Below are 16,164 nucleotides of genomic sequence, written 5' to 3' on the forward strand. Positions count from 1 at the left end.
CCCCCCCCGTCATTTCGACAGCCACTTCACCCCCCAGCTCCGTGTCGGCTACTGCCACCCCCCTATTCTATATGGCCCTTTATCTTCGAACTCGCTACCACTGTAAAATTTCCCCGTCGCGTTTTAATTAAGACCATGCCTCGCGGCACGCACATAATTGACTGGGTGTCAGCGTGGATGCTGCGTGAAGAAGATGCGCCTCCCGTTTACTCTCCCCCTACCCTCCACCCACGACTTTTTCGGTTCTACCGGGTTGTTCGGTTATTACTCGCCAGAGACGAAGCACAACTCAAGTTTCTGAATACACAACCAAAAGCATTATAAGGTATAAAGGAAACAGTCTGGTTTCACTGACAAAGGAAAAAGAAAAGCCCAAATCGAGAAGTTCCTGGAAGACTGCTAAATGAGATGTAGTCAAAGTAGAGTGGTATGAAATTTTAAAGAGAATGAAATAAGGAAAAATTTCGGCCGTGGAAGCGCCCTCGAACGAAATTTTATGAAAATTCGTTTTCGAAACGAGACGCTTCTTAAATTTTTAATACTTTGAGACATTCTTCTGACGCGAATTGTACCGCGAATACGTACATTTGGACGGGTGACCTTAAATTCTTTACTCGTACTCTGCTCGTTCGAGGAAACATCGAGGTTTACACATTATCGGTCCAACACTCGGCTTATCTTTAGACTGGCTATTTTTGTGCGCGACCTATCGGATTGTCGGAATTATTTGGTCGATGCGAATTATTTGGAACGTAGCTCAGACGAATCTTGAGACTTTGTCAAACTATTTCATTCACTACATAAATCCTACGCGTGGTAACAAGCTGGATGATTCGCTACGGAGGGTGGAAAAGTGGTTAAGCGTGTACTCGTGTGAAAATGGAAGTTTTCGTCACGTGTCACTTGAAACAAATAACAATGAAACGTCAGTTATAAGACAGAGCTCAGTTGTCCGAAAAGCCTCAAAGTCTAAAAGCCCTTCGCATACAAAATAACGTAACGACGTAAGACGTAAGCGTAAGGAAAGCAACCAATCAGACTCTAGTACTGTCCACTTGGAGGGGAGAGTACTGGATTCTGATTGGTTGGTTTCCTTACGCTCAAGTCTCACGTCGTTACGTTATTTTGTGTGTGAAGGGCTTAAAGCATAATAGCCCAACCATTGAAACATGTTCCGTTAGGATCTTCAGGCCCTGCGAATAATTCACAATAGCGAGGGATAAAAATGAAAGAGCTGAATATAAAAAATTACTTTTAACTCGCATTCGGCACCGCAATTGACAGCGATAATGGCCTCTTATTGGGAGGACAATGAATAATCGTTTTTCCACGTTTCTTTAGCGAGTTACAGGTACGTTCTCCGTGGGCCGAATTCGGGCCATTGTCAGTTTTTGGCAGGAAGGACAAGGGACGTCAGCAGCATTTCTCTTTTTGAGTTCTATGACAAAGGAAAATTTGAGAAACTCCGACAGCGTGACGAGACGGGACAAGGATTCGAAGTGGAGAATTTATATCGAACTAAGCCACAGTTATTTCTTGCAGGATAATTGTCTGATTATTCGTACAGGTTTCTATAGCAATAAAGAGAAGTATCTGACAAGACTAATCTTATCCTTAAGCAGCTGTCCAGACGCGGACAGACTCGTATCTGGTCACGCCAAGGCAGCTTGGCCAGGAGTTCATTCGAATTAAACGGGAAGCCGTCTCAGAGACACAGAAAGCTAATGCTCGGTTCACATTATCGCACGAAGATGGGTTCATGCGATTGTACGAACGTCGCTCGACATTAACGTTTCCATCTAACCCACGAGACCATGGCTGGTCGGCTGGCTGGCAGCTGGTCGACTGAATCGTCGACACACCGAGTAACCGGGAGACGCACGACATGTGCTTTCAAGTGGCCAGTCACGTTTCTTCAAAGAAACTGCCGGCGAGGTATGAGTAAAGGACTATTAAAAAAAAATAATAGGAACCCCGGGCTGTCTGGAAAGAAATATGGTGGTCTAGAGGGCGAGGAAGGGAAGACAGTAAGAAAGAATGGAGTCTTTCGAACTAAAGGTGAAAAGAACGAAGAGGATCGGCGACACGCTCGAAGGGTCTAATCAGCCAAGAAGTTCCTTTCTAATTTCTCAAAGAACAGTAAGAGGTCTCTCGTGACAATAAAGATCATAAGAGACTGCCTCCACCGTCGCTCCCCCCCTGCGTCGCGACTCTTCGTACCTTTGGCCACTGTTACTCTCTGCTTCCCGTTTATCGCGTGGCTCGACGGTAACAGCGCTGTCCCCGACTCGTAGTTATTACAATAAATTTTCCCGGTGATAAAGGCTCCGATTTTTGTCTTTATTGCCCTCGCAGGGCCGATAGTTCGGAGAAGGGGTTACTTCCGGTAGCTAGCGTGACTGCACCGGACGGGCCAACCCTGCTACCAGCGGCCCTAATGCCATTGACCATTCTGACCCCGGTGCGTAGCATCGGCTGAGTTTTACCGCTCGTTTTTCACGTGTTTTACGACTATCGATTTCTCTACGCGTCCAGTAGTAGTAGCGGCTGTAGTGTCGGCCATGGCCTGTGGCCGCCGACCACCCTTCGTTCGCGTTATCTGACTCATGCCACCCCTGTTCTACTACCTTCGACCAGCAGCACCATCGCCAACCGGGGAGAGAGAGAGAGAGAGAGAGAGAGAGAGAGAGAGAGAGAGAGAAAGAGACTGACACCTTCTGAGCACCATCACCTACGGCTGCTACACATTCTACACCCGCAGTCAACGCGGACGCAAACCTCCGTCTGGCTGCACGCGTGCATTCGTAAAAGAGGGAACAATGGGACATTAATATTAATTACGATGCCGCGTGCATTCGGCGGTTTCAAAGCAAATTGGACTCGCTGAGCTCGCTGCTTTTCATTACAAAACGAGTAACATCCAATTCTTTGTCAAACATAAAGCAGTTATATAATCAGGAGAAATATGTAACGACGCTAGTTACTGCTCAGACGCGAATAAGGATTTTACTTCTCTCTTCGCGAATTAGATTCCAGCGATTCTTTTCATTCCTTAGATTTCCTGCTTATTCTTCGTACTCGAATTACGAAATCCATTTTTAGCTTTCGATTCATCGGTCTATTGTGTTTTTTTTTTTTTCGGAAACGTGTATTGTCCTCGACGTACGCACAGTCAGGTATACAGAACGTACTCGATCCATCGATCGGAGTAATCTTACCAAATTGGGATCGAATTTCGGAAGGAAGCTCCGCTTGTTTGCTTGGCTTGAGTAATAAATGAGAGGGAGCAACGTTAATCGTTTTCGTTGAAGAGTTTTCACGAGGGTTGCCAATGGGCCAGGTGCTTCCGGTTGATCCTTCGCAATGATCTTTGTACATACGAAATTGACATGAACCAGTGAATGCAGGAAGAATCGAGTTGGGGTGCCGATACGAATGTGATAACACAAGCAGGTATCGGATGATCCATTGACGTAGATTGAAATCAAGTAGATCGTGGATCATTCAGGGATGGCTTTATACGAAATGGCCAGAAGTCAGTGGATACAATTGTGGTTGCGGGGGACTGCTCGGAGTTTAATAAAATAGGAGCATAATGGATTGGCGGAAATGGAATTTCCTAAAATTCGTCAGGAGCGCGTCGCCGGAACGTGCTTTACACCACGGCCCCTTCCGCTACACGGAGGATCGCACTCGGTTTCGTCAAACGTAAAATTCAACGATTCGTAGAATTTATTGTGCGACTGAAAATTTCCGACACCGTTACGAATGGTCGAACGAAACAATCTGGTGTTCGTTCTGCAAGTCCGATGCGGGTAAATAAATTGATGGGAAAAACAAAATTGCACACAACTTTCTCGCGCTGCGAAAAATCATTCTGGTCTCCATATTTTGAATTCGTCACATATTATCGATTCTGGTCGACAATTAAATTCGCGTGTGGCGCAACTTAACCAAGTTGCGCAAGCTCAGTTTCGTTGGGTCGGATCGAGCGTTACTATAGAAAAATTGTAGGAAGTCAATGCACTTTGAAATATCTTATAAATGTCTGCCTGCCTATAGCACGTAACGTGTACCCACCTCAGGAAGTCACGTGCTCGATGGAACTTCCGTTGTCATGCCGAGATATTTCGTAAGATTCAAAAGTTGCCGCTTAATTAGAGACAAAGTATGGAGGCAAGGTACAGTGCAAAATGTAAAAGAAGAAATGGAGCGCGGGAAGAGAAACTGCAGTCGAGTCTTCGCCTTGTTCTCCGGCCACTTCTTTTTAGCGAGGATTCTCCAGAAGCCAGAAAAACTAAAGAGAAACTCTCGAGCATGAGAAAAACTTCAAGACAGGGACTGTACGACTAATCGTGCTCCATTGTACTTGGAAAGTAATGAACTGAAAATCTCACGGTAATAATACAAATGAAATGATTCATTTGTGTATTTATAGCTAACTCCCCGGTGATGGTCGTGCCGGGGAAAATAGAAGGGCTCGTTTCACCCTATGCCACCCTGTGCCACCCTATGCCTCCCTATGCCTCCCTATGCCAGCCTAGGCCATTCGCACGGTTTCAAGTCCCATAGGTACGACTAATATATCTATATACACTATAGCTCCATAGATGGTAAACTTCCATTTGCTATGATACGGTAATAGCTGTGTAGCTATCGAGAGCAGGTAAACAATGTTTGTTGTTTCACTGCGTAACGAGTGTACAAACCAGCAGTGCAAGATAAATTGCAAGTCTCACAGGTTATACCCTTCCACCTTTAACCTCGCGTAGCCTCGTTACACCTGCCTCACCTGGCTAAAAAGGCAAGTACACGTGAACGAAGATACTGAAGTCCATCGGTGAATTCAAGCTACTAGCTATACTGTACCCGGCCAGACAGGTGCGCCGAAGCCTGCAAATATTTTTTAGTTTCATCAAAAATTAACCGGAAACAGGAAGCACGTCCCTCTCTGAACTCTTGAACCCAGCAGTCTCCTTGACGACCATCACCGGGACTAGTGCCTCAGACTCGTCCGGGGAATTCTTACTATTCGTAGAAAACAGGAATGAAGAATCAGAAAAGAATCTTCAACTTCAGTCACTTACAACCCCTGCGCTGGGTGAGTAGTGCCTGCGGGTACGTAGTGAAATCTAAGGGTAGGTCGGATTAGCCCTGGGTCCTCCTGACCATTCTGGTAGTTAAATATTTACATCGCGAGCCAGACCGGTCTCGGCTTTAACGCGTTGTGCGATGTAACGTGCCGGATGTGATGTCTCTCCTCTGCAGAAAAGGAAGAAACTCGTGGTGAGATACTACTGCGCGCTCAGACACTTGGAACCACTAGTTGCGTTTTCTCTGGGATTGTGATATATGTAACTACATATGTATGTATTAGGCGCTGGTGCGCTTCGCTATTAGACAACTGTTGTTGTTGGAATTTAGGCAATGTGAGACACGACGGAACAGTAGATGACGAATATAGAAATTTAGGAAAAGACTCTATTCACCTCTAATGAAAACGCCAATTTGTGGTTAGATATACGTATAGGGAAACGGTCGGAGACGAAACCGTATATTGATCAAATGAATCATTTACGAGTTTATATAGTTTAAGTGGATATATGCTTTATATACGATCCATACACGGGAAGGTTTGACAGGTTTTTCTAGCTGGTTGCAAGCGCGTTTAAAATTCAAGTTGAACTCATCGACAGAAAAGTTCGATAGCGACTCGTTCGATTCACTGAAACGACAGGGGGTGGACACGAGAGGGTAGATTTCGTTAGTCGTTAAAAATAGAGAATTCGACATCAACCGAGGAACAAGCAAATAGGACGATAGGATTGAACGAATTGCAGAGCGAGGCGAACGGACCAATCCTGAATCTGGAAAAGATGGCTCGAGGGAAGGTGAAGAGTCGAAGGTAAAAAATTCGAAGGAAGGAGAAGCGGAACAAAAATAGACAAAGAAAGGATGACTCCGTTGGTTCCTTTAAGCTTCCTCAGTCTCTTTTTCCATCCTGCTGACATCACAAGTAGCATGCGGAATTGTTCTGGACCAGGGCCAGGTGGCCCATCTTCAACATGGCCATTCCGGGATGACACGATGGAGAGATCTTAAGGTGAGCTGGGGAGTATCGTAGAGGGTGGATGGCTGGATCTGGTATCTTGGCTGAACTAAGAGAAGGGTGGACCAGGGAGGGGAACCGGGAAAATCGGAAGAACTGCGACGAATTTTCCGCCTCTCCCTCCAGAAGGGGGATTATGACAATTAACTGATTTCCCTCGACCTGAGTAACCAGTTGGTCCCAGTGAACTTTGACACGTATCTACCTTGCTACGTACATTAAAAACAACCCTCTTCCAATTTACAGAGAAGTAATTCGTAATTGATGACAAAAGGCGACCAGCACGCAATTGTTCCTCCGCCCTCCTATCAATTTATAATGGATTAGCGGGATCGCCGCACGGGCTTATTCGCAGTCAATTATTTTCCAGTGTTTTCTGTTCGACGCCTCCCGTTCTCTCCTCCATATACAGCATCGACCATATGTGGACGAAAACGGCAAAACCAGCGGAGCCGGGGAGACTGTAACTTCATTTACGGAAGCGTCCCGCGACTGAATTTAATCAACCGTAGCTCACCTATCCGTGAAACTTTCATTGGACAACGAACTGTGTACACAGAGTGCTCTGGGGGTGCGGACCCACCCCTGTGCGTACCCCTAGGTCACCAATTAGATAACTGTAGCGGTGTGTAGTATGTATAATCAAAGTTAGCCGTCATAGTTGCTCACGAGTCGAACGAAAAGAAACCGTGAGCCAGTCCTCTTCGGCACTGTGGACCAGATCTCACTTTTAGCCACCAGGTAGGCATCGTAGACATGGAAAAAAGAGCCTCGTCGAAATACCCTTAGAGACCCGAAAGACTCTGTTCACCAGTGACTGAACTATCGATACACACGTTTCGGAGATAAGCATGTGATGAGATCAGTTGAAGAGAGACTGAAGAGAGAACGAGGAGAGCAAGGTACGCCCGAGGACGCAGAAGGGTCTAGGTGGTAAAAATGGCGAAAAGGTAGGAAAGTAAAAAAAAAAAGGAGGCGGCAAAAAGTGGAAAGAGTAAAAGCAGGAGGGTAGCTGGAGGTTTTGAGAGGGTTGCCAGAGGAGAATTGGAAGAGCTTAAATCGCACTTTTTCGAGTGCCCTTCTGAAGGTTTGAACTTTAAATATGCAGTCTGACGATTAACGAACGTTAGACGAGTCCTTCGAATGAGAAACGTCGGAGCAGTTTGCAATCGAGAGAAAAGACGGTCGTTACTCCCACAGTCTATTATTAAGAAAAAAAATCTATTCCCAGACTCCCTATGGATCAGCATAGCTGTCTTATTGCCTTGTGCCTCGTTCGTTTCATGGAATTGCCAATAACTTTATCTCTTTCTAATCTCAAGTTCGAATCCTATTTCCCTGCTCCTTCTCGCCGGCTTCCACTCATCGACCGACACCTTTCCGAATTCTCGGGATTCGCTGAAAGGCGCGCTTCGATTGGCTCCCATCGAAAAGGTTTATTACCCACCTGACGAAAGTTCGTGGTTCCTTTTTATTCGAAATCGTCCACGTACCTTCCTCGGCCGACGCCTCCTCATCAGGAAGGCAAGCGGCGTCGCGCTAGGAACCAATAAAATTTCCATGCGGCCCCATTTTCCAAATTCCCCGTCTTCCCTTTCAATTCGAAAGTCCATTCCGGTTAAGAAGGGGGTAGTTGGGCGCCGGGGGCTTCTGTACAGGGAGTTTCAGGGTGACTGTACCCGATATTTCCCAAAGGTATATCAGGTGCCTATGCTACGACAGAGAGATGCCAGTTCAATGGAATATGCCTGTTACGTGTATTTATAGACGAAAGATACACCTATTGGCGAGAGGCACGCTTCCTTCGTCCGATATACAATATTTTTTTAAATACAAATAATACCGAAAACATAAGTAAAGGGTAAGCAAGAGTAAACCAATCGAAAAGTCCTGGCTCCAGCCAGCTGCTCTTACTGGACGTTTGACGCTTCGTAAAATAGCGAAGGAGACTGGCGAAATTTCGCTTTTGCCAAAAAGCTTTCAGCGAGTACCTCATCTTTTATTTATCTATGCTAAACTCATCGGCAAGTTTTGCCATCTTAAAATTTCATATCGGACCCATCATTGCTCTCCGTATTGATATGTATGGCGTGATGCACTTACCCATCGACCACCAAAACCCTTCCCTTTTTTCCTTTTCCATGACACTGATGCCACCCCATACTGCATTACCATATATACCTTATATTCTCCAGTGTTTTACTATTGCGTACTTTATCAAACTTTTTTTTTGTGGTTATCATATTTTATACCTAATCCGTATTTAAGCGTCAGGTTCATTCTAGGCTCACTGGAAGTGAACTTAGAAATACGAAATTCCTCGATAAATAGTAGAGTGGTATTTTCTACGAGATGATACGGTGATAACCGATAAGAAAAAAAATGTAGCCATAACTCACCATCTTGACGTAGTAATGCCAGGACTAGGAGAAACACCAAATCCATCGCAGGGGGTGTGCACCCTCCGGGCATCCCGATGGGTAATTCGTTGTTTAAGGTTTGTACCCTTTTTCTTCACTAGCTATCACCGTCGGCCACGTGCTAATGGAAATTAAACAAATTTCTCACTAATCAAGCAACTTCTTCACGTACACTCAACTGCAATTATATTTCTGATAAAAATGCCGCAGAACGCACTTATGAACTTTTTATTTTTCTTATTCGAGAGATCCTTCCTATAGATTCGATTGTTAAGGCTCGTCGCGACGCTTCCAGTCTCTAACTACTTCGAGTGTTACAGCACATCGAAATAATACGCCGAGGCTATAGCGGCATTAGGCTTGTTGCTTGAATTAATTCAAGGACCTGTTATTCTACTGTCAATTAAATTTAATGATTCCTGACCTGCTTTCTAATGTTAGTGTTCCCCATTACCACCACCCGTAACACTCGACGGGTTACGTTTCTCCCTCCTATCTACAAATAACTCCCATTTTCACTTCACGTCACAATTATTTCACTTTTTTTTCTCACTCAATTAAAAGCCCAAAAATTATCACAAGTTTATCAGCACGCTCTTTCACCTTCTCCATATATGTTACGTCATGTGGAAGACTAAGAAAGGAATGACGATAATAAACTTTTCACTTAGCCAGCCTCCACTCAGCAATGTTATTCCAGCTGAAGGTGTGTCGACCAAAAAGTATCCGGCGGCCGGATGCTTAGCGGGGAAGAAGAGGGGATGAAAAAAAAAAAAGTTGTATAAGAATATAAAAAGCATCCCTCTCTCTATCCCTGGCAAGCAGTCTATTTCGCACGAGTTCACTGAACCATAGGCGTCGCGATGCCTCAACTTAAAATTACAACTTGTTGCCAAGACGAGCTCAAGTATAAAGAAACGATCCCGTCGCGCTCTGACGTGGCGCGTATAGAGCGACTATTATGATTCAATGCATTTTCCCAGGGCTGTATTATTCAAAGGCGCTTCAGAGTCTCTCTCAAGATGACTTTTACTCCGGGTGGATAAAAGTTCAGGGGAACGAGAAAACTTATTGTCAGCATCAAGAAGACGCTTATGCAACGCGGAAGGTCTGCATGGACGATCCATGCCTTTTCTTGAGGTTTACCGAGGAAAGTTCGTGCCTCTGATAAACGGTAGACAGCTACAGATGCCAGCCACGTTTTCCACCTCACGGCACACGCACCGTGATGGATCACTATTTTCGACGCGGGGTTACTTTTCTATTTTTTTTTATTCTCATTTTACGTCCTTTTATTTATTCTCGGGTTTCCTACCCTCTCACGTTACTGGCATAGATCTCGTTTACTCTAGAAATACTTTCCCTCTCGCGTTCATTGTCGCTCTGCCTGATTTTACATAGTAAAAAAGCGCTATGAGATTCTGCGATACGTTTGTTTAGGCCATGCGGCAAAATCTGTCTGGGAAAACCAAGTGAACACGAGACGCTTGACGTCGAAGTGGGTTTGGGATCTTTATGTATCTATATCCCACGCGATTGTCGTGCGATCACTCACTTTGCAAGGCATACATTTCAAACGCGATTTTAGATCACACGAATCATCTTCAATATTTAATATTTTCTTTGTCATATACTACGCCTGTATTTCACTTTTTTTTTTTTTTTTTTTTTTTTTTTTTTTTTTTTCTTTACGAATTCGTGGAATACCTGACACCTACATAAGATTCACGGAGAGAGGCTGGACGAGGAGAGGAAGGTATAGAACGATCATTATTGTTTATTTACGCGAGGTAGAATTATTTGTCGAATTTCTAGGGAAAGATATAACATGAAAAAAATTTTTCTTTTCAAATCATGGAACTCGCGAGGCATTGAAAAATATTTATTTAATCATTAATATGGTTATTCAATGATGCGTTCAACCGTTTATTCCTTCATTATTGTTAACACTGTTTCAGTGTGTTTTATGCAACAGCCCAATTATTATATATGAATATATATGTATATATACACCTTCCCATTCAATGTCTATTTACGCATTATTTCCTTTCGGATTGGAACAGTTGCCGCACGTGCGCTCATTTATTTATTTATGTACTCGACTATTTACTCGAAAGCGGAGTTCATTGCTTTCCGCCCTATTTCGTCCGCCATCCAACGAGCCACCCTCTTTCGCTTTGTCTTTCCCTTTCTTTACAGCGAGAAAAATGTATTGTTGTCATTACTAGAGCATCGGTTAGTATTTGGACAATAGCAAGTCTCGAGCGACAGTCAAAACAATTTTAGCAAATTGACGAAGTAAACTATAAAGTCACTCAGGCACGTCCCATAAAAGAAAAACAATTATAGTTTCAAGAACACATAAGAACCAATCGAGTGACTTGACAGTTCTTATATTTTCTGGTGCGATAAGTGCAATAGTAAAATTTACCAAAATTCTTGTTATTCTCCAAATTGCTCTAGTAATAATTATTTCGCTTCCACCTACCCTCCTTCCGTATCCTTTGGCAGATTCGGTTTCTCCAGAATCCCAGCATCGATTCGTCAGGTGCTAATCTTTACTTTCCATCCAACAATTATTCCCCAGGTCACAAAATTATTTTTCTCCCAAAAATTTCTCTCGAGCGTAATTCCTTATTAAATTCATCTAAAACTCAAAAATTTTCTAAGCACCACGAACGACCTCATTTTTCAAATTATTCAGCCGCGAAGATTCGCTGACGTGCAGATATGGCATGTAAACATTGCCTCAAACACTTCTCCGGATTTTCTTGCGTAAACAGCAAAGATTTCCCACGAGCATCTTCCAGAGAAAACGAAAGGATCGTTCTTCACTTATGCAACAGTCCATCCGTCTTAAACTCACGAGAACTTTGAATTCCGTCTATATCCTTGACGTGACAAAGTACAAAGCGTCCGAGTATCCCAGCGCTTTAATTCCGCGCTGATGTCGCGTGCCGTTTTGAACTTTCTCGTGCGTAGCAGGTGGACACGCGAACGCGCAAGCTCAGCGGAAGCACAGAGAGGGAGCGAAAGGCGCTTCTGGAATCGGAAGCGAAGTTCGCGATACGACCGGCCGATGCCGACTACGACGCCTGGCGTCGCGGTGCTTTACGAGTGTCCACCTGAGCGCCGGCGCAGAGTGTTTCGGCGCAGGTGTACCTGCATAAATGCATAAATGCATAAATGCAGGTAGATCTGGAAGCGCAAGCGTGTCAGAAGACAGTCCTTATTTTTAGTGCAGACTGCGCGTCCTCAATTTTTACGTTCGAAGAAGAAGAAAAAAAGAAGAACAGGAATTGGACGAGCAGCAATAAACGAAATAAGACGTTCGTAAGCAGGAAAGTCGAAGTTACGAGGTTAGCAAAGGAATTGTGCAAAGGGATCTACCGATGCAGTTGTTTCAAAGAGAATTGATATCATTGCCGACGTTATCAGTGAGAGTTTACGATAACGGTAATTCCCCCGGTAATAGGAGGCTGTCCGCAGGAAACGAAGTGGCATCATTCCTAGGAGGCTCAAAGGCTTCATCTTTCGCTAACACCTCCGTCGTGCCATTTTTCTAGACCACTTTGCTTCCTCCTCTCCCCCCTCGTTCTTGACTCCGTGCCGGCCGCGTGTGTCCTCCTTCTCAAGAACTCGAGGGGGTTGCCTCTTCTCTGTCCGGCCAGCCGTGAGAATAAAATAAACGAAGCGCACACGTCCACCAGCCAGCCCCGAATAGGTGCAGTCGTCTTCACCCAGACAGTCCCCCTTTAAGCGAAGACCCTTTCCGCGTTGTAAAGTAGACGCCAGGCACTACACCCTTGAAGTGCAGCCCGAGGAATTCGAAAAGCCCCTGGCGTTGAGAGCCACGTCCGATGTCGACGGCACATACCGAAAGAGAACTAAGGAGAACTAGAATGACAAAGTACGAACGAATAGGATGCTGAGGAGATGGACCTGTATAGATATATACCTTCGGCGAGTGCACCGTGTTTCGTTTTATTCGGCATTGGAATAAGTCTACGTAGTCCCAGTAAAGCGTGTAGGAGGCTCGTTCGCAGGGACGTCGGAGTTGATGGTGGTCTCGAAAATGACCGAGGGGCGGGAAAAGCCAATGGTGGATAACACTGGTGAGACGGGGTCCGATCTCGGCTTTTCCGGTAAGTGTCTTTATTTCGTATGGTCCCGTGTAGTATCGTGGGAAGGACAATCCGGCCATTTTCAGACGATGGGGTCAAATGTCATTGCGCGGGTGAAATCTCGCGAGAATAAAATCACAAGAGAATTCATTCGATGTTTGAGAAGGGACACGGACGCTCCATCCCCCCATCCCCCCTCTCTCTGCTGTTTCCCTGAAAAGCCCAAAGATTTCACTGTCGTTCGCAAATATCCCGACACGGCTGTCCGACGAGCGAAACGCAGCAGCTACTTTTATCCGCGTCGAGGCCGAAGGATCTTAATGATAAAGTTGGAAATGGCAACCCTCCTGTCTAGTATCTCGAATGCACAAGGCCAGTCGAAATGGGAACAGGAATACTAGAGGGAATAGATGAGCTACGTTTACCAAGAGCAGCACAGTTAATAAGGGAGTGGTAATTAGCAGAGGAAACGGAATTATCGTCTCACGTTCGTTTAGATTAATATTGACGCTCGTTCTATTAAATTTGCCAGATGATAAGAGGGTGCGGGTACTTCATACAGATAGCATTACTATACGTGCACATTATACAGTTTCGTATATATATATATACACAATATATATACTATATATATATATACAATATAAATATACTCACAGATAAGCCATAGCACAAATAATATAAAACGTGAATACGTGTATATTCATTCCTACAGACACGCAGGGCATTACGATTATCAAGATTGTCGTTGGGGGTCCGTTCTGTGTATACGTATATATCTCTAAATCTTGTATATACATATATAGCATATACTATATACAGCATATGTCAATCTCGTTTATGGTCTAGTCGTTGAGGCTCTTTCGCGCTTGGCTCGACGTCGTTACCGTAAACGGCTGGTAACGTTTCACTCGTTCGTGGGATTTCGTATTAACGAGTGAGGCCGACTTTCGAATCTTTCGAGAGGGACGCGACAATTTTCATTGGTGAACTTATAACTTTTGCGTATAACTTTTCAACGAGTCAATCGTTCCCATGGCAAAAATCGTAAATCGCCTGTCCGTGTCAGTTGGGTCGACATACAGCTCGGTGTCTCCGATCACGCCGAGTCCCGGACGACGCTTAAGCACTCGATGGTAATAATAACACGTACCTTGGCGGGTATAAGTACGAAAAGATATAATCAATCTCGCCTGCCAACTTTCTAAGACTGTAGCTGTGGCATTAGCAGCACACCACTACCGATACCAATGCTGCTAGTCCATGCTGATAATAAACTCGGGACTTCCGCACAGCACTGCCTATAGACTCGTACTACTTTGCCTGAATAAATAGGAGCGTTCTGTCTAAACGAGAGATAGTATCGAAATTCACCTCAACTAGAACCACCTTGCTTGTCTAGGCTAACTTCCCAGTCGCTGCTACCACGGTCAGCCATTACTGCATTTTAGCCTTTAGATTTCTCCTATCTTGACTGCATCTACTTTCTGCTCTAGGATGTCGAATCTCGTGTCTGGAGTCTGACTTGTTGTAGTCTGCCTCCACTCGACAGTCGGTCTGACCGTGGATTCGTCTAGCGGTTCTGCTACTACCGGTGCTGATATAACTACCCGGTGCTCGTGTCATCGTTGATCCCCCATGTGGCTGCCAACCCTCGTTTCAAAATTTCAGGTCCGATACTTGCACCCTGCCGTCGTTTCAGGGTTCAAAACCGTCTCTACGCTTTTACGCCACTCGACGACCTTTCGCTTTCTAGGGATTAAAGCGAACCTCCGTCGAACTTACTACTCTATACTCCGATAGTAGGGGACGCAACCCCTTATAGCTATACCGTTTTCCAGAGGGATACTTTCCTTGAGAGTGTCTATACTGACGAGTGGAAAAAGTGAACGAGAGATAACGAGCGATCTACTCTCGACACCCACCCCTCCGCACTAAACTTCCCTTGCGTTCCCATTTACTGTCGCTTCCATATGAGAAGCTTCACCCTCGTCACACCCTCCTGAGGATCGCACCAAGTGGTTATCTTTTTATTTTCTTTTAAATTTTTTATTTTTTCGATATTTCCGTATCGGTTCTTTATATATATGTATATGTTTTTTTTACTGTGAGATAATCAAATTTCTTGTTCATAGAGTATTAAAGTATTTCGGATTGTATCGAGAAGTTCTATTTTATATTTTTGTTTTGGGTTCGCAATTTTTTTCAAGATACAATAGGTGGACTATTTTTTCGCGAGTCTTACATGATTTATAAGAAAATCCTGTCCACGTCCTTCAGTCGCGACTGAACAGAAACATGCAGACCAGTTGGGAATGCTCATAGCGCAGATATGTGAATTTTCGGCGCTTATGCATATTCACCTGTACACTTTAGATTTTACATATTTCCGTGAACAGGCGGAAAAGGACAGCCGGGAAGCTAGTGCGAAGACGTAAGTTCACGGCCGGGTGCATATTCATGCGTCCCAAAAATCGAGGGGGACGTTCAAGTCCCGTGAATGTAAGCACGAGGTATACGCAAGCACAGAAACATTTTTTCTTTGAGGAGTAAATAAAACGTCGATATTCCAGGAACTCGGGCAAATAAAATGTTTCGAAGTTTCAGTGGAAGTTCCGGAAATGACAACATAACGCGATGTCTCGAGGCTTGAGTGTTTTCTTCATAAATTTCTTATTGGTCAATTGACGTATGGATAATTAGAGTAAAGGCTGTCGTGCGTATAATTTATGAATAAATATATTTGTAAATAAGTAATATACACAATTCACCATAACAAAGAACAAGTCTAGTCGCCTTACTATCGTCAGTTCCAGTTAATGCTTACTATCGTCGAGTACAGTCAACGCAAACAAAAAAAATAATTCCAAATATAGAACCTGTCAAATAATCGATCGAAATTATGATTAAGTGCCCTTACTATTATATCGTACAACCCAACGTCATATTTGAATATGTCCCGTACATATAGAACTGCGCGGTATGTTTGGGATTGTTAGAAACGCAATAGAGTGTTGGCTTTAGCATCGGTGTTGTTATTTGCGGCGACGGCGGCTAACAAGCAGATTCAATAACGCCCTCGTGGTAAATCAAAATCGCACGGTTAATCCCTATAAAAATATTTAGGGGCGGAAAGCGATCAAAGAAGTTCCCGGTCCGTTATGAATGATTCAGGGAGCCTTTAGTGAGCCGCAGGGTGCTCCGCCCCTCCCATTCCCTTCCACGGTTTTCCCAGAGAGCAGAGTATTTTGTTTTAAATTCCATTGAGCTCGCACTAAAAATTTCCGCACGAAGAACGCTCTGCATTATTCCCTCCAAATATATCCAGCATCCCCTCTGAGTCGCCTCCCGCACGTTATCCTCTTCGGCTGTGCGTTCTACACGACATAAAGTAATATTGGTACACAGGGAGTCCGCTCTGGAATAAGCCAGATTTATGAAACCGCTCATGGCGCAGAGAGAGAGAGAGAGAGAGAGAGAGAGAGAGAGAGAGATAGAGAGAGATAGAGAG

General features: G+C 44.4%; 1 protein-coding gene across 12 annotated transcripts in view; it reads right to left on the minus strand.

The window, feature by feature from the left end:
- The window catches only part of LOC107264621 (synaptogenesis protein syg-2), a 136,479-nt gene that overhangs the window by 23,467 nt on the left and 96,848 nt on the right, over positions 1-16,164 (minus strand). For 9 of the 12 annotated variants that reach the window (XM_025081882.1, XM_025081883.1, XM_025081880.1 and 6 more), the window contains one exon: positions 8,509-8,650. In XM_025081882.1, coding sequence (XP_024937650.1) covers positions 8,509-8,581 — 73 coding nt within the window. In that variant the 5' untranslated portion in view covers positions 8,582-8,650. Of the gene's footprint in view, positions 1-8,508; positions 8,651-8,746; positions 9,164-11,017; positions 11,606-16,164 lie in introns of those variants that run through there. The other 3 variants (XM_025081887.1, XM_025081886.1, XM_025081885.1) reach the window with 3 other exon arrangements.

The sequence above is a fragment of the Cephus cinctus genome, unplaced genomic scaffold, assembly GCF_000341935.2.
Source record: "Cephus cinctus unplaced genomic scaffold, Ccin1 Ccin1_scaffold0189, whole genome shotgun sequence".
Lineage (NCBI taxonomy): Eukaryota > Metazoa > Arthropoda > Insecta > Hymenoptera > Cephidae > Cephus > Cephus cinctus.